The 18,796-nt window shown below is 45.8% G+C and overlaps 3 protein-coding genes across 3 annotated transcripts; all 3 read left to right on the top strand.

Annotated features, from left to right (window-relative positions):
* The first annotated feature begins 9,262 nt into the window (after window positions 1-9,262).
* LOC128419673 (uncharacterized) lies at window positions 9,263-10,663 on the top strand. Its single transcript, XM_053400650.1, has one exon. It carries the CDS (start codon window positions 9,350-9,352, stop codon window positions 10,481-10,483), a length of 1,134 nt encoding a protein of 377 aa, XP_053256625.1. The 5' UTR covers window positions 9,263-9,349; the 3' UTR covers window positions 10,484-10,663.
* Window positions 10,664-13,178: 2,515 nt separating this feature from the next.
* On the top strand, window positions 13,179-14,631 carry LOC128419672 (actin-related protein T2-like). Its single transcript, XM_053400649.1, has one exon. The coding sequence runs from the start codon at window positions 13,346-13,348 to the stop codon at window positions 14,498-14,500; it is 1,155 nt and encodes a 384-aa protein (XP_053256624.1). The 5' UTR covers window positions 13,179-13,345; the 3' UTR covers window positions 14,501-14,631.
* A 2,037-nt stretch (window positions 14,632-16,668) lies between these two features.
* On the top strand, window positions 16,669-18,416 carry LOC128419671 (uncharacterized). Its single transcript, XM_053400648.1, has one exon. The coding sequence runs from the start codon at window positions 17,167-17,169 to the stop codon at window positions 18,289-18,291; it is 1,125 nt and encodes a 374-aa protein (XP_053256623.1). The 5' UTR covers window positions 16,669-17,166; the 3' UTR covers window positions 18,292-18,416.
* The last annotated feature ends 380 nt before the right edge of the window (window positions 18,417-18,796 follow it).

Raw genomic sequence — 18,796 nt, 5'->3', positions numbered from 1 at the left:
GAAAAAAAAAGATGGAGGGGAATAAGAGAGAGAGACAGAGAATATAGAGAACAAATTATAAACTGCACAAACAGGATGACGGGGGGTGGGGCGCGAGCAAAATCTCCGGCATTGTCCTTTTAAGGGAAACTTAAATTACTGAATTTGGTAACTTGGAAATCCCTCGGGGATGTTAAGACATGGCCTTCTACTTTTTAAACCCATTACATCTATCTGGTATCTCTGGAGGGAGCCCAGTTTTAATAGTATCATCTGAAATGTAATGAACCCTTTGGTCATGATGAACAACCAGGAAGGTACAGGCCCCCAAGGAGTTCAGATTTAATTCCAAACAATCTGAAAAGAGGCACTTACATCCGCATATATTATTTCCTACTCTGGGAAAATAGTTGGGGCTTTTCTCTTTTTTTTTAAGAGGCATATGTCTTGGAAACTGAATACCTAATGTATATACATACACGCCTGGCTGGGAAAGGAAAATCCACATATTTAACATGCTGGATGCAAACACTGAGCTATTTAGAGAATCTGCGGCTCAGCCACCTCTCCCTGCTCAGCTGTATCTGCTGCTATGATTGTAAGGTGCTTGGAGCATAGATCTTACCTGTGGTGTTTTATGATGTTCCAACAGAAACAAAGAGAGAAACAACATCCCCTTTTCTTGGAGTAGTTGACAAGTGGCATGTGCAACAAAATGTTGCAGGGGATCCTCACTTTCTAGCAATGGCACTCTCGCTCAGGGTTCTGGCCAGTCATCCAGCCAGGCCCTCCTTGAGAGCACTCCATTTGATTTGATTTCATTTATTTATTCCATAAGAGTTATACTCTATAGCACTTGATTTTTTTAAAACAACAACAACCTGAATGTGACTTACCGAAAGATTAAACAATAAAATGATAAGCAAAATGATCAACAGCAATCTATTGATATATACATGATTGCAAATTATTGCCCACTCTTCGCCATAAGGTACTGAGACAGGCTAGAAGAATTTAAAATACTGTATTTTTCGCTCTATAGGACGCACCCGGCCCATAGGATGCACCTAGAGGGGGAGAACAAGAAAAAAAAATCTCCCCCTCTCTGCTTAGCACCCCTTCAACAAAGTGGCAGGAGAAATGGAGCCCCTTCCATTTCTCCTCCCGCATCACTGAAGGGGCACTACGCAGCTCTCCCTCTCTGCTGAAGCCAGGAGAGTCTTGCTCTCCTGACTTCAGCAAAAGGAACCCAAAGCCTCCAGAGTGCAGTGGGAACTCACGCTGTGCTCCGAAGGCTTCAGGCAGCTATCCCTGAAGCCTGGAGAGCCAGAGGAGTCGGTGCGCACCGACCCCTCTCGCTCTCCAGGCTTCAGCAAAAGCAACACAAAGCCTCCAGAGCGCAGAGGGAGCACTCCCTCTGCACTTCGGAGGCTTCACATTGCTATCGCTGAAGCTAAGGAGCCTGCATTCGCTCCAGAGGATGCACACACATTTCCCTTTAATTTTTGGAGGGGGGGTGCATCCTACAGAGCGAAAAATATGGAACATTATCGAAACAGTCTAAAAGAATCCACCATCATAATAATGGTGTGGGTCCCGAGAACACATATCTCAGGTGTCGAAGGTAACGATGCACCTTTGAGGGAAGGAAATGCTATAATTTAGGGGCTGTCACAGAGAATACCCTTTCCTGGGCCATGACCACCCCCAAACATCTGAGGGGGGTGGAACTACTAAGGCCCATCTAGTCCAGTGTCAAAGACCCTGGTGTTGGGAAATATTGAGGGCACAAGGAGAAGAGGACGACAGAGGACAAGATGGTTGGACAGTGTTCTCGAAGCTACCAGCATGAGTTTGACGAAACTGCAGGAGGCAGTGGAAGACAGGAGTGCCTGGCGTGCTCTGGTCCATGGGGTCACAAAGAGTCGGACACGACTAAACGACTAAACAACAAGTCCAGCGTCCTGTTCTCACAGTGACCAACCAGGGGCCCCATGGGAAACTCTCAAGCACAACCTGAGTGAAACACAAATTCTCCCTGCTTATGATTCCCAGAAACACGCAACAGTAGGGTTGCCATATTTAAAAAAGTAAAATTCCCCAACACCCACAAAGTTGTTTTGTCATTGTGTTGCCCAGCGCCGGATTTAGGTTTGATGAGGCCCTAAGCTACTGGAGGTAATGGGGCCCTTTATATGTCCAGCTGTCCTTTGTCAACAACAAATTGTCGCTGTTTTTTGTGCTGAATATATGCTATATGGTAATTTATGAACCTAATAGGTATCTAAAGCCATTTGCACATGTTGTCATGCAACCAGTCCATGCAGAATTTAGGCACCCTATATATAGAAATGAGCAAACCAGTGATATTAGGGAGCAGGCTAGCAGGAGGGGCCCATTACTTACATCATAGGAGCCTACACAACACAAAACACTGTTGCTGTATGTAGGCTTTATTTTATTTGTTTTTTATCTAATATTATGGAAATGTACATCCAGTTTTTTTTCCTTTAAATTTTTTTGGGACCCCCAAGAGAGACGTATTATTCTATTACAGTCAAACCTCTGTTTCCGAACATCTCTGTTATCGTATGTTTCTGCTTCCGAACACCAAAAACCCAGAAGTAAACGCTCCAGTTTTCTAACGTTTTTCGGAAACCGAGCATCTGACACAGCTTCCACTTGAGTGCAGGAAGCTCTTACAACTGTAGCTGTCAAGTGTCCCTTATTTGAAGGGACAGTCCCTTATTCCAGCGCCATGTCCCGCTGCTGTCCCTTATTGATGGATGTCCCTTAAATGTCCCTTAAATGATGTCCCTTAAATTTCAAAGGAAGCAGCTCCTCTCCCTCCCTCCCTGCCGGCCAGGGAGGAGGGAGGCTCCAACTGTGTTGCTTGGCTGTGTTGCTCACCCAATAAGAAGTCTAAGAACGACTGGGGGGTGGAGCTTGCATGCCTTGTGTGTGGCTAGTTAATGCAAGCTGAGGAGGTTTTTGAATGCTGGATGCCATTTTGTTGCACGTGCTGCTGCAAACTTTGCAGTGCAAAACCAGGCCGGGGAGCCATCTTAAGTTGAGGCTGCATAGGCCTTGTGGTGCATGTGATTCAGATTCTATACAGTTGAACCTCTGGTTACAAAGTTGTTTGGACAGTGTTCTCGAAGCTACCAGCATGAGTTTGACCAGACTGCAGGAGGACAGGAAGACTGGAGTGCCTGGAACAGGTGAGGCTGCAGGTCCCTTATTTTGGCTGCTGGTCCCTTATTTTCAAATCTGTAAGTTGACAGCTATGCTTACAACCAATCAGAAGCCGTGCCTCTGTTGTCGAACGTTTCAGAAATCAAATGGTCTTCCGGAACGGATTACATTCGACAACCGAGGTTTTACTGTATTATTATTATTATTATTATTATTATTATTATTATTATTATTCCCTGCCCATCTGACTGGGTTGCCCCAACCACTCTGGGCAGCTTCCAACATTTATAAAAACATAATTAAACATTTTAAAAGCTTCTCTATACAGGGCTGCCTTCAGATGTCTTTTAAATGCTGTATAATTATTTTTCTCCTTGGCTGGGGGGGTTCGCATAACTCCATACCCTCCAACATTTATCCAATGAAAATAGAGATGTCCTAAGGAAAAGCAGGACATTTCAGGATCAAATCAGAAACAGGGACAACTTCTGTAAATCCAGGATTGTCCCTGGAAAATAGGGACACTTGGAGGGGCTGAGCCTCCACTGCACATTTTTCTGCAGCTGCTAAAAAGCATTTTTGTTTAGACAAGCCTACCCAGATGTTGAGAAAGAGGATGCAAGTTTTAATCTGTTTTTAGCCTATTATGATTTTTTACTTTTTGAACGTCTCAAATTATTGTTACCAATTTATGGAACCCATAGCCTTCCAGATGCTGCTTGACTACAACTCCCATAATCCCTCAGCATTGATTATGCTGGCTGGGGCTGATGGGAATTAGAGTTCAGCAACTTGTAAAGGGTAAAAGGTAAAGGACCCCTGGACAGTTAAGTCCAGTCAAAGGTGACTATGGAGGTGCGGCGCTCATCTTGCTTTCAGGCCGAGGGAGCTGGCGTTTGTCCACAGACAGCTTTCTAGGTCATGTGGCCAGCATGACTAAAGTGCTACTGGTGCAACGGAACACCGTGGCAGAAACCAGAGCACACGGAAACGCTGTTTACCTTCCTGCCACAGTGGTACCTGTGGCATGCTTTCAAACTGCCAGGTTGGCAGGAGCTGGGACAGAGCACTGGCGGAGGAACAGGGAGCGGGGGAGCACACCACCCCTGGCACCATCGGGGAAGGGGGTACAATCGCTGCTGGTCTCCCCCCCGACACATGTCGCACCCCCCCCCCACCGTGCAGGGCACCACGTCCCCACAGGCGGTGCACCATGCCCCCACGCACCATGAGCCCACAAGCGGCATGCCATGCCCCTGGGATGCACGCCAGCACCGCCCCCAGCTGATCTCCGCCCCTGATGCTGGAGCATGCAGCTTCTCCACTGGGACAGAGCAATGGGAGCTCACCCTGTCACTGGGATTCGAACTGCCACCTTTCCGATCGGCAAGTCCAAGAGGCTCAGTGGTTTAGACCACAGCGCCACCAGCAACTGGAGGGCTATAGACTCCCCATCACCAATTTTGTGAATTGCTGCTTTTTAAGAACGGTGCTATTTCATGGGTTCTTTTTATCAGAGAGCTGGTGTGTTGTGTCATAGCTAGAGTTTCAATCTAGGACCTGAAGACTCAGGTTCAAATCCCCACTCAGCCAACTGGGTGATCTTTAGCCAGTCACTGCTTCTTCACCCAGCCTAGCTCACAGGGCTGTTGTGAGGATAAAGTCGAGAGAGGAAAATCCATGCATGCCACCTTGAGCTCCTTGGGGGATAGGTAGGACACAAATGTAATAAATGAAATAAATAATTTGGCTTCTGCTGTACACTGCCCTGTGGCTTATGCCAACGGCAACATAGAAATAACCAAATTAAATTAAAATGAATAAATCAACCATTATCCTTCCTGAAAGCCAGTTCCACAGGACCACCAATCTCATTCCAGTTCTTGAAAAATCCACCTTTTCTTTTCCCCTTCTACGTGGCTTTTAAAATGTCCTGGCTTTTTTTAACTTGAAAACTCACTGGAGTTTGGTGCCGGGGAAGCCTAATGGGTCTTGTTCAGCAGTGGAATCAAATGGAGGAGAAAGTGGTTTGTGTGTGTTGAAAGAAAGAGAGAGGTCAATAAACACAGAAAGCTATGTAGAGTACCTGAAGTGGAAACTGTGTGTTCAGCCATTTTCAAATAAAGCAGGCAAAGAATGCCCTATAAATAGCTTATTAAACTATTTATGATTTGTGCCTCCTCACGGGGGGGGGGGGGAGATCAGCATCTGTGGGAAGCCATTCACAGGTGTTTGGGCTGAAATTCCAGCAATCTTGCCCTCGCTATAAAATAAAAACCCTACCCCGTTCTTCACAGTTTTCCAGAATCCTGCTTCTTGAGCCAAGTTCTTTGTCACCATCTGTCGTGGGAAGGCTGAAGCCCTCTAGAGAGGTTGTTTGACTGCCATTTGGTCTGTGAGAATGAGCATGAAGCTTTTCTGTATTTTTGGAGTAGGTGGACATCCTAAAAGATGTAAGAAGGGCGCCCCTGGATCAGGCCAGTGACCCACCTAGTCCAGCATCCTGTTCTCACAGGGTCCAGTGAGATGCCTCTGGGAAATCTCCATGTAGGGCTTAGGCATAAGAGCACTCGCCCCTCCTGTAGTTTCCCAAAAGTGCCATTCAGAGACATTCTGCCTAAGAGAGCGCCAGTAGAAAATAGTCATCATGGAGAGGAACTGCTGGGAGTTCTCTTTTTCTTTTTCTTGAAATCATTTTTATTTCATTTTACAAATATAAAGTTCTAACAATGCAATCACACACACCAACAGTTAAAAGATTCCCTCGAATCTCTGGAATTCCCACCTTCCCCTCCATGGGTCCTTTGGTTAAACTTTTTCTACTGCGTCTTTTTCAATAATCCACATTTTATATACTGTATTTTTCCATGTATAACATGCCCCCATGTCTAAGGCTATGTCGGGGGACTCAAAATTAAGAAAATGGGGGGAGATTGCCCCCATGTATAAGACTACCCCCCCTTTTTAACATTATTTTTTAGTAAAAAAAACCCCTAGTCTTATACATGGAAAAGTATGGTAATTCCAATATCTCCATGGTGCTTGCTACATTACAAGTGTTAATGCAATCCTGCTAGTGTTTTCATCTGCTTACAGTGGTCTCCAAGATATAATTTTCCCCCATTCTTTGTTGAAGTTTTGGTCTTCTTGGTTTCTGAACTTTCCGGTCAATTTTGCCATTTCGGCATAGTCTATCAGTTTAATTTGCCATTCTTCTCTGGTAGGGACTTTATTTTCTTTCCATCTCTGGGCTAACAGCATCCGTGCGGCTGTTGTTGCGTGCATAAAAAGTATTTTCTGCTGCCTTGGAATATTGGCACCTGGGAGTTTTCTCCTCCTTTGTTCTCCCTGCTTTGCACATTGCCCAATGTGCTGTCATGTGACTATTCTGGTTCATGTAAAACACTTCTCTGAGGGCAAAAAACCCTTATGGATATATTATTCATCTTGGCCCCACACTTCCATCTCCAACCACACCCATATAATTCACAACACAAAAAAGCCAATCATTACATCAATACAATAACACCTCAATATCAGATCTTTTCAAAACATAAGTGGTCTCCAAGGTTAAGCTTACTCAGAGTAGACCCACTGAAATTAATGGAACTGGCTAACTTTTATCTGTTCATTTCAGTGGGCCTACTCAGAATAAAAGTTATAGCCCAGTACGACAAATAAATCATTTTTTATAATATAAACATCACAACATTTTAAATCATTGTAAAATAAACTGCAAATCATTAAAAGCATTCCCATCAACCATAGCAAGCATTACCAATACAATCACATATTAACATTAATAAAACCAACAGCCACTGCACAACGGCACCATGCAAAGTTGTATAAAAATAGCAAAGTATATAAGATTTATCGAGGCTAAGAGTTAAAGAGGGCACAATTCCTAGCAGCTTGATCGTATATTATAAAATGCATCTCAATTAATAAATCTATGTTATAAAGTAAAGGGGTTAAGGGTTCTAAGTCCTACCCTGAGTAGACCCACTGAAATTAATGAAGCTACATTAGTCATATCCTTTAAGTTCAGTTGGTCCACTAGGGAGTAGGACTAACTTTGGATGCAATCCTAAAACTTGAATCACAGAATCATACAATTGTCAAGTTGGAAGGAGCCCTGCGGATCATCTAATCCAATCCACTGCAATGCAGGAATATGCAGGTGTCCCATCCAGGGATCGAACCTGCAACCTTGGCATTATCAGCAACACGCTCTAACCAACTGAGCTATCCAGGCTAAGTGTACCCATTGCACAGAGTTGCTGTTTAGTTCTGCCTGAAGCAGGGATCACCCTCTAGCTGCTGCTAGACTCCAACTCCCATCAGCCCCAGACAGCATGGCCAATGGTCAGGAATGATGGGAGCTGGAATCCCACAACATCTGGAGGGCCACAGATTCCCCATTCCTGGCTCAGAGCAAAATATTGTAGCGAGGAGAGGTTTCCTAGGGAGAAACATCTGAAAAGCTAATAGATTCCCCACCCCCCAGTAAGGCTAATAAACATTTCTTGAGGGGGGGGAGCTATAACATTCCTGGAGGCAACAAGAGCTCCAGTGCCCATTATTGCCATACTAAGGTTCTTTCTTTCTTTTTTTCCTTGCGACACAAAACCCCCTTTGCACCTACAAGTCCTCCGCTCACGTTTCGAAGTGCCTCTTTATCTTGAATCTTTCAGCTCGGATCTGCTTCTGATTCATAACCACCTTTAATTAGGTGCTGGCACCTTTGCCATGCTGGCTGCAAGGGAGAGTAATTAAATTTAATGGAAGCCACCCTCGCTTTGAAGCTGGCCATAACTTAAGGCTATCGGGAGAAGCAATTAAAATGCAACTGCTGCAGGTCTCTCTACCCATTAACCGCACACACAGGTGACTACACACACACACACACACACACACACAGAGAGAGAGAGAGAGAGAGAGAGATGTATATTTCAGTCAAACTCAATAACTTTCTATAATGCACTCAAATTATATATGTTGTTAATTGTTACTGAAACTTCTCTCCCACTGTTCTTTTAAAAAAGCAAAAAGGCAAGGGGCCTTAAAACATAACACCACCTCAAAATAACAACACTATCCAGAATCACCACAGCTCAAATGGCAGGCAGCTAGATCCCATGGATGCTTACTCAGAAGGAGGTCCCCCTTTGTTCCCTGTAACATTGAACTCGGTGGCACTGCGTAGGACTGTGTTGTGTGAGGTTCAGAGTCAGAGACAGTTACTTGCATCACAAGTACGTCCAAACCGAAACCTGGAGAGGCTCCATTGATGCAGGCATCAATCCCCTGGCATCACTAGATAGGCTTGGCAAAGGATCCTTTCTGAGTCCTCTGCCAATCCAGTGTCGATAATAGTGACCTTGGTAGACAAGCTTGTCTGATTTGGTACAAAGCAATCCCAATCACCCACCAACTCCATATTTTCTGTTCGTCTTGGACCACATTCCCCACTAACCTATGATCCTGATTTTATAGATGGTTAGGAACAGCCTACTGGGACACGGGTGGTGCTGTGGGTTAAACCACAGAGCCTAGGACTTGCCGATCAGAAGGTCGGCGGTTCGAATCCCCGCAACAGGGTGAGCTCCCGTTGTTCGGTCCCTGCTCCTGCCAACCAAGCAGTTGGAAAACACGTCAAAGTGCAAGTAGATAAATAGGTACCGCTCTGGTGGGAAGGTAAATGGCGTTTCCATGCGCTGCTCTGCTTCGCCAGAAGCGGCTTAGTCATGCTGGCCACATGACCCAGAAGCTGTACGCCGGCTCCCTCGGCCAATAAAGCAAGATGAGCGCTGCAACCCCAGAGTCATCCGCGACTGGACCTAATGGTCAGGGGTCTCTTTACCTTTACCTTACTAGGAACAGCCTCTATTGAGATATCATCTATTGTCAAATAATCCTTCCACTATGCAGGTATTCCAGGTTAAAAAAAGAGAGAGTTGGAATTAGTAACCTGAAAACATCCATCAGGATGGCTAGATCAGCTTCGCCTTGTATAGTTTGGCTAAAGCAACAGCCTTGCCTACCAGAGTGGCGGTTGTATATGACATCACTATTCTAGAACCTCCATTCTTGAACATTCTGTTTGGCCTCCAATCCCACCCTGCCTCACCAGACCAGCTTCTCCATGCCAGCTGCGTAGAGAACCGTCCAAAGAATGTCTGATCCCAAGCTTCTAGACATCCCAGCTGTGATCTTTGACAATGGGTCTGGATTATGCAAGGCTGGCATTGCTGGGGACAGTGCCCCAAGGGTGGTCATCACAGCAATTGTTGGCCGCTCCAAAGCCAAAGCCACAATGCTTGGTGCTGGCCAGAAGGAATTTTACATTGGAGAAGAAGCTCAGTGCAAAAGGGGCGTCTTGTCACTGAATTACCCCATTGACCATGGCATCGTGACATCTTGGGACGACATGGAGAGGATATGGAGGCATGTCTACGAGTGTGAACTGAGGATCAAATCCAGCGACAGACCAGTGCTCTTGACCGAAGCCCCGCTGAATCCTCTCCAGAACCGGGAGAGAATGACGGAGATCATGTTTGAAAATTTCAAGGTGCCTGCTATGTACGTTGCTGTCCAGGCTACTTTGGCACTCTATGCATCAGCACGGACCACAGGGATAGTCATAGACAGTGGGGATGGTGTCACTCACACAGTCCCCATCTACGAAGGCTACTGCTTGCCACATGCTGTCTCCAGGTTGGACGTCGCTGGGCGGGACATCACTGAGTACTTCATGAGGCTCCTTCTGGAGAGCGGGCTTTCCTTTGTCAGCACAGCAGAAAGGGAAATCGTGAAAGACATCAAGGAGAAGCTCTGCTACGTGGCTTTAGATCCCATCCAAGAAATGAAAGCTAAGCCAGAATACCTTCTCAGAGAGTATAAACTACCAGATGGCAATATCATCAGGATCGGAAGCCAACTCTTCCGAGCCCCTGAAGCCCTTTTCGCGCCAGCTAACATTGGTGTCGATGCTCCCGGAGTCCACAAAATGGCTTTCAACAGCATCATGAAATGCGACATTGATGTCCGCAGAGATCTATATGGGAACATTCTCCTCTCGGGTGGCTCCACCTTGTTTTATGGCTTGGATGAGCGTATCCTGAAGGAAATGCAGCTTCAAGTGCCGATCGGGATATCGGTAAGGATCATTGCCCCGCCAGAGAGGAAGTACTGCGTGTGGATCGGGGCCTCCATCTTGACTTGCTTGACATCTTTCAGACAAATGTGGGTCACCCTCAACGATTACAAAGACTTTGGCCCAGGCGTCGTTCACCGGAAATGTTTTTAAGACTGACGGCCTTCACCTGTGATCTTGCTAGAACAAAAGGAGCTCAAGAAAGGCCACAAACAGGTGCACTTCCCAAATATTTTCGTTTTTTAGAAAGAGATTCAGCTGTTGTCTCTTTGGATTTATTGGCTGGCCAAAATTTAAAAGAAAATAAAAAGAGAAACACACATTTGGATCATAGTCGCTTTTCATTGTTATCATTCTGTGTGTTCTGTGGTCTAATGCAGGGGTCAGCAAACTTTTCCAGCAGGGGGCCAGTCCACTGCCCCTCAGACCTTGTGTGAGACCGGACTATATTTTGTTATTGGGGGGGGGGGTGATGCAAGAGTACCATGAGCCCCAGCGGCTAATTACCTGTGTCTTGCGAGCAGCAGGGGCTAGCGGCGGTGGCGGCATCAGAGGGATGATGAGTGGTGTGTGAGAGGCCTCCAGGGAGGGGCTGCTTAAAATGGTGGCCACTCAAGTGCTGCTGCTGCTGGCACCAACAAAGCCCAACCCTCTTCCGCCTCTAGGCAGGGCAGGGAGAAGCCAGGAGGAAGAAGGAGGAGGCGGTGTTGTGTAAGGTAGAGGGAAAGAACGTGCATGCTGGCAATCCACATGGCAATTCCTGAACCATCCGCAAGCTGGATCCAGAAAGCAATTGGGCCAGATCTAGCCCACGGGCCTTAGTTTGCTGACCCATGGTCTATTGGCTAAGATATGACTGAAAATAAGGGAGGGTGGCAGGCACTGGAAGGGGACCAAATTCAAAGAAATGTTTGTGGTCTATTTGTAAGAATCTGCCTTCTATCAAGTGAGACCATTGGTGCATCTTGCTCAGTATCTTCTACAAAGCCTGGCAGTGGCTTTCTAGGGTGTAGATGAGGAACATTCCCAGCCCAACCTGCCAAAGGTTTTAATGTGTAAAGCAGATTAGTACGTAAGGCTAGTTGCAGCTTACAGGAATCAGCAGGTTCATGAGAGGTGAAACCCGTTACTAAGTGCAAGCTAAGATGTTGATCCCACAAGTAATACCCACCCTACTGCATCTTCTTTTTGAAGCACGGAGTGGGCACAGCTCTTTGTGTGGCAAGTTGACTGGAGTTCCCGGACTGGGCAAGCAAACAGGCAGTCCTCTTTGTGTTTGAATAGGTGGCTTTGGCGCATGGTGGCATCTTTGTGTCCATGACAAGGGAGACAGAGTCTCAGACAGCTCAGTATCAGACTCACTTTCAACTATCTCTCCTAACCATCTCCTGAATGCTAAGAGGAGATGCTGATGGTGGCTCATGGGCAAGAGGCAACAGATTGGGTATATCAGGAGGGAAGGAATGGGACATTCCTCTGTTATCCCACTTTGGCCTTCGCTGGGGTCCAGATCTCCACTCCCTAACCTGCTTGGTCCTTCTCCTTGGTATCAGGCACCTCCTGTGGCTCTAATTTGACAGCCTTCAACTCACTGGGACCTTCCCCTGGGCCTTCCAGCACTAACTCTGTATGTGCCTCCCACACCTCATCTGGATCTAACCACCCACTCTACAACACTTCCACAGACACGTGGCATCAAGAGGACATCACACACACTGGTCTGAGCTCCCTTTGAAGATGGGTGAGATAAACCAGTAATGGGAAATTACACATTCCAGTAATCCATGGACAACAATTGCAGGGTGCTCTTTTAGATTTATCCCTGCTCTCCTGATATTCTCTTACTCCAGCTGGCATCGCCTGAAAATCTGCTACTTCCCTTGTTCTCCATTACCCACCCCTAAGATGCACATTGTTTCTTCTTCTTTACCTGTCCTCAACCTCCCACTTAATCATGGGAAAGAGCAGTGCCCCCCAATATATCAGATGTTTTAGAACACAACTCCCATCACCCCTGTGCAACTCTCATCAGTCATGCCCACTGGCCATACTTGCTGCAGTGATGGGTATTGTAGTCCAACACATCTGGAAGGTGCTGTGTCATAGGAAGGCTGGGCCAGATGTTCTAACCCTCTTCCTCTTTCATTCTTTTCCATGGCAAGCCCTGGGGCTGGGTTGGGGCTGGAGGATGGAAGTTCATCCAGGGCCCCATGATGCTGCAGCACTGCCCACTTCCTTGCCTCTCCTAGTTCTCACCTCTGGCCTCATGAGTCTGAGAGTCAGGTTGTTCCCGATAAGCATTTATTTGGACTCTGTAGAAACTTGCAGCACATCATCGTCCTACCTGCACACAGAAAGCCTTATCTGTTTGGGGAAAGTGGGGGGTTTGTGCTCTTTCAGCTTCTTCCATTTCCAGCTGCTGGATTTCTGGCTGATGAATTTGTGCTTCATCAGACATGACACAGTATGGTGTGGATGCATCTTAATTATACACAAGTAAAAGTGCTCTTTTGATGCCATTCCCCTTCCTTGGGTTATAGTCTAGGCACTCAGGAGACCAAACTTGCCTCCTTGCACATGGAGAAAGTCCTCATTATTGTAATATGCATTAAAAATGTTTCCAAACTCATGAAGAGACTGATTAAACACCAAATGAATCAATCTAACTACATGCCTGAAAATTAAAGAAAGATTTTTTAAAGCATCATCATCAAATTGATAGCTAAACTAATAAGAGCAATTACGCAACTGTGCACATAGAGGTTTTATCAATCTTCTGGTTTCCTAGAGACCACTAGACAATAACAGTGAGCAAACAATCACTAGCTGCCTTGCCCATTGTTATGTAAACCAGTTGTCACTGATCTTAGTGGAGGGCTTTGCACCTTTTAGTGCTGACGCACTGTTTCAAGAATGAAGTTTGTTTCTCCCTCTTGAGATGCCAAGAACATGTGCCGTTGAACCTTCGACGCCATAAAGTGTTTGTGGTGCCATCTTCTCGGAAGCTAGTTTGAAATGGTCCACGAGAATGAGAAAAGTAAGTCCCGAGTCTTCAACAGCCAAGCTGTGATTATTGACAATGGATCTGGACTGTGCAAGGCTGGGGTCTCGGGAGAAGTTGGCCCGCGGCATGTCATCGCTTCCGTCCTTGGGTGCCCCAAAAGCAAATTATCGCTCTCCAAAACCAGGCAAAAGGAATGCTATGTAGGCGATGAGGCCCAAGACAGGCGAGAAGTGTTGTCGTTGAGATATCCTATCGAGAGCGGCATCATTACTTCATGGGATGACATGGAGAAGATCTGGAAGCACATCTATGACAAAGGGTTGGGAATCAAAGCGTTTGAGAGGCCTTTGCTAATGACAGAATCACCTCTAAATCCCAAGGAAGATCGAGCCAAACTCACTCAGCTGATGTTTGAACACTTCAAGGTGCCTGCCTTTTACCTCTCTGTCCAGGCCATACTATCTCTCTATGCTTCAGCCCGCTATACTGGTATAGTGATGGACAGCGGTTTTGGGGTCACCCACGCAGTGCCAGTTTATGAGGGATATTGTTTGCCCCACGCCGTCACCAGGTTGGATATTGGTGGCAGAGACATCACTGAGTACTTGAGGGAATTACTTCTGGAAAACAGGCAATACTTCAGAAATTTCCCCGAAGGGAACAACATTGTGGAAGACATCAAAGTGAAGTTGTGCTTCGTAGCCCTGGATGCCCACCATGAGCAGAACAAGAGGTCTGAGGACTACCCAAAGGAGTATGAACTTCCTGATGGCAACAGGATCAAAATTGGCGACGCTCTCTTCCTAGCTCCAGAGATCCTTTTCACACCCAGCAACATTAAGAGAAGTGGGCAAGGCCTCCACAAAATGATTGCCAAGAGCATCAAAAAATGTGACCCCACTATCCGCAGCATGCTCTATAGCAACGTGTTGCTCTCAGGAGGTTCCTCGCTCTTTCCAGGGTTAGACGAGAGGGTCTTTAAAGGGCTCGAAGCTCAAGTCCCTCAAGGGGTTCCCATAAAGGTCATAGCACCCCCAGATCGGTGGTTCTCAACATGGATCGGGGCCTCCATCATTACATCCCTGAGCAGCTTCAAGCAAATGTGGGTCACTGCTTCTGACTACAGAGAGTTTGGACCAAATGTTGTCCAGAGAAGGTGCTATTAAGGAGGACTTGGGATTTTGCATCACATACTATACCTGTAAACAACCATCAACAGCTACAGCTACTTTAAAACAATGCATTCACCTCTTTCAGAGGATGGAATAAAAATGCCTTTGCAGGTTCTAACAAGTCACATGAGGTTTGTGTCGATCATTTCCTTGCCCAGTTGCCTTAAATATGGCTTGATTCTTCGTGGTCCTACCAGGGATGGGGTAGAAATTCATTCAGTCCACATTCTGCTGTGGACCTACCTAATTTGCTCACCTTGAATCCAATACGCAAACTATAATGCAGCTCTCCTTTGAAATCCTCATTTCTTGGACCGTTGTGTTGCATTCTCGAACTCAAAAAAGGTATGCAAAAAGAATATTAGGAAAATGTGATACAGAAAAATGTATATATTACTGAAACAGCATGTGAAGATGCATTGTGTTAAAGGACATTGCTTCCAAAAGATGATTATTATTTATTAAATGTATTAGTCTTTCTTTTTCTTTTTGCCATGGCAACTCAAAGCAACTTACAATATTTTAAGCAAAAAATAAACTCAAACATACATTAAAAATGGTGTTAAAAATCTAAATGAAAGTACTTTTTAAAAAAAATAGATTAAAACATCCCACCCACCCAAGAAAGTCATAGATAATTTGCCTGGTGCCTAAAGCGTTGTAATGATGGCAACCAGGTAAGCCTCTCTGGGGCGAGCATTCCACAAACAGGGAGCCACCACTGAAAAGGCCCGTTTTCGTGTTGCCACCCTCCACACCTCTTGCACATTTATTAGGAGAAAAGCATGCAGAAATGAGCATTTGGGGTGAACTTGTTCTTCATTTTTTAAAAAGCAAAGTGTTGTAGGAATATGTCAAACTGAACAAAAGAATGGGGAAATGAAAAACTGATAGAATCTCCCACCCCTAAGACCTTGAGTGGTCTGGGAATCTGACCTTGGAATGTAGTGATCATTCTTCCCTACTGCTCCCAGGAAAAAGTTTGGGTTCCTCTGCCCTTTGAATATCTCAAAAAGGCAGCCATATTAATGTTTGGGAAAGGAGAACTGACTTGTGCGTGTGGCCCTGAACTGCAGCACAATGGTGGAGAACCTGTGAACCCTCCAGATGTTGTTGCCCTCCATCTCCCAGCAGCCCTAGCTAGCATAGCACATGGTCATGAGCTATGGGATTTGGAGTCCAACCACATCTGGAGGACTGCAGGTTCTCCATCCCCGATGTGCCATTATATCTGAACGAGACCAGTGTAGTTGGGTTGTATCCAATGTTAGTCGTACTCCAATTTAACTGATAGGTTTTTATAGACATGGACAACTTAGGTTCATTAATTACAATGGACTCATTCTTAGCTTTGTATCTTGCTTCAAAAGACAAGAGTCATGATATCATTATAATGAGACTTAACTGGCGTACTAGGTGTGGAGAACTTAAGACTAAGGGCCAAACACAGCCCTCTAGGCCCCTCAGACCTCTTGTCTTCAGAACTCTCACTAGGCCACACACCCTTCTCCCCAGGCCACACCCCTTCATTGGTCCTGTTTCACACCCTGTGTGTTTTGAATGGCTGGAAAATGTCGTTGAGGTCTGATAATGTATTGTCTGGACAGAGGCATGTGTGACTGTGTGTAGAAACTAGCCTGTACAAAGGTAAAATTGGATTTGTGGCTCTCCCAATTTTGACTCTGGCCCCACCCACCTCTTGCATGTGATCACCTCCCAAAGGTTGCACAGAAGTCCTGGGGCTCAAAAATGTTCGCTACTCCTAATACCATAAGTTTATCTGACCATAATATACATATCCTCTGGGAAAACATTGAACCAGTTGCCCTTCATTTACAAATGAAATAAATGTTAGCTACATCTAACAAGGAGTCTGAATCATCACACTGATTTTATGGGTTTGTTTTGACCTTTAAAGTTGGTAGTAGCCAACTAAGTTCTAATCAGAGTAAATGTCTTGAAATTGATGAACCCATATCATGGCTTTTGATTTCAATGGGTCTACCCTGAGTGGGATGAGCACTGGACACAACCCAAAAGGACATTTTCTTTATAATGCCTTTGCTTTGTAGGGCGAAATATAACTCTTCCACTGATGTGCCATTTCACTGCCCCTTTTTGACATCACGATGCATTTCTGATGTCACCTTAATGACCACCTCCATGTGGGCTGAACAGTAAAGGCAAGAATGCAAACAACTGTGTTGTGTTAGTGAGAGCTTTCCAAGCTGGTGTGGGAATTTCACAAGGGGTAAGACAATGGTTCAGCCTCCATTCTTAACTGGGCATTTGTGAACAGAAAATCCTTCCTGATATTCCAGGCTGTCTGGGAGGCAGAGACACCATGGTTCCCCATGTCCATGGTGCTCTGAACCTTCCTTCTTGAGACGGGAATTGAAAAACAGCTGTTCATCAACTCTGAACACCCATTTCTGATGCTCTTTGTCATCCAAAACCATCTTACAGTTTCTTGGAGGAGAATCTGTTTCCCGAAGCATATGCAACATGTTTGTATATTTAAAAAGCCACTAAAGGAACAGGAAAGGGGGGAAAGTTCCCTTTTTGTGACACTTAGAGATCTAGAATATTGATGGCCCAGTGTTCCATCCACAAAGAAAGACAGTAAAGTGGTTGAAAATCCTGCTCCTTCATCTTTGGGCATGTCTCACCACGCAAAGGCAGATCTTCCAGCCGTCATTATTGACAATGGGTCTGGGCTATGTAAGGCAGGGCTCTCTGGAGAGCAGGCACCAAGAACGGTTGTTGCTACAGTAGTCGGCTACCCCAAGTCGCAAGCGATCATGTTTGGTCCTGTCCAGAGGGAGTCTTATGTTGGCAAAGAAGCCCAAGCCAAGAGAGGTATCTTGTCTTTTAAATACCCTGTGGAACATGGAATAGTAACATCCTGGGATGACATGGAGAAGATCTGGAGGTACATCTACAGACGCGGGCTCAGAATAAGAGCCCACGAGAGACCCGTGCTGGTGACAGAGGCCCCCCTGAACCCAGTGCCAAACAGAGAAAAAATGACAGAAATCATGTTTGAGAACTTCCATGTACCTGCCATGTTTGTGGGCCTGCAAGCTTTGATGGCCCTCTATGCCTCCGCTCGCACAACAGGTTTAGTCTTAGATAGTGGAGATGGCGTCACTCTGACTGTCCCCGTCTACAAAGGCCATTGTCTGCTTCATGCCATTTCCAGGATGAATTTTGCCGGCCGGGATATCACCAGGTACCTGACGACGCTTCTCTTAGAGAGTGGCCACAGCTTCTTGAGCTCTGCCGAGAAGGAAATAGTGAAGGACATCAAGGAGAACCTATGCTACGTAGCTTTAGATCCTGACTATCAAAAAGGCAAAACCTTGGTTCATAAATATATCCTCCCAGATGGAAACCCTGTTCAAATTGGAGACCAGCTCTTCAGAGCTCCAGAGTCCCTCTTTAAGCCAGCAGATGCAGGACTTTCAGCACCAGGAATTCACCAAATGATCTTGGACAGCATTTCCAACTGCGATGGGAGCATCCACCAGAGCATCTGGAGGAACGTGATCATGGCGGGTGGGTCCACACTCTTCTCTGGCCTAAGGGAACGGCTTCTGAAGGAGCTTCGAGCACTTGCACCCAAAGGCATGCCGGTGAAGGTGGAAGCACCCGCAGACAGGATGCACTCTGTTTGGATTGGAGCGTCAGTGCTTACCAGCTTGGCTTCTTTTAGAGACATGTGGGTGACCCAGCAGGAGTACAAGGAGGTTGGCCCGACTGTATTGCAGAAGAAATGCTTCTGAGATGAATTAATGGCCAACTAGAAAAGGAGGGGGAAAACGACACACACACACACAACCAACAACCAAAAAGAAAAATAGTCAATCGGAACAGCTGGGGAGTGGCTAGTAAAACTTTTCACAAAGGATCAATGTGTTGCAGTTTTATATAGCATGGTAAGAAAAGGTCCCTTGTGTGTTTGCTTAAAGAAAGACCCCTTGTTTGGTATATTTTTGACGACCCTGTTAAGTTGTTTTATATAAGCTGGGGAGGAGGGGAGTGTATTTAAAATGGCTAGAATGGCAAAATTGTTTGTTTGCCAGACTTTTAAACCCCAGAGAGTCAACCACCTTAGATTCTACAGTATGCCCACAGGGCCTTGGTTCTTTGCCATTCGCCATAAATATCCAGAGAATATAAAATGAACCAATAATGCAGAATGGGGTTACGCTGAGCTTTGCCCCAAACATAAAGAGAGAGCGATTTGAATAGTATTGGAGAGCATTGCAGTGCCTGGTGTGAGCGACC

The sequence above is a fragment of the Podarcis raffonei genome, chromosome 8, assembly GCF_027172205.1.
Source record: "Podarcis raffonei isolate rPodRaf1 chromosome 8, rPodRaf1.pri, whole genome shotgun sequence".
Taxonomy (NCBI): domain Eukaryota; kingdom Metazoa; phylum Chordata; class Lepidosauria; order Squamata; family Lacertidae; genus Podarcis; species Podarcis raffonei.
Note: the sequence above shows the minus strand (reverse complement) of the source record. Positions and strands in the feature narration are given on the sequence as shown.

Bases quoted from the DNA above. Each gene is read 5' to 3' on its own strand.
- LOC128419673 (XM_053400650.1), top strand. From the start codon at position 9,350: ATGTCTGATCCCAAGCTTCTAGACATCCCAGCTGTGATCTTTGACAAT.
- LOC128419672 (XM_053400649.1), top strand. From the start codon at position 13,346: ATGGTCCACGAGAATGAGAAAAGTAAGTCCCGAGTCTTCAACAGCCAA.
- LOC128419671 (XM_053400648.1), top strand. From the start codon at position 17,167: ATGTCTCACCACGCAAAGGCAGATCTTCCAGCCGTCATTATTGACAAT.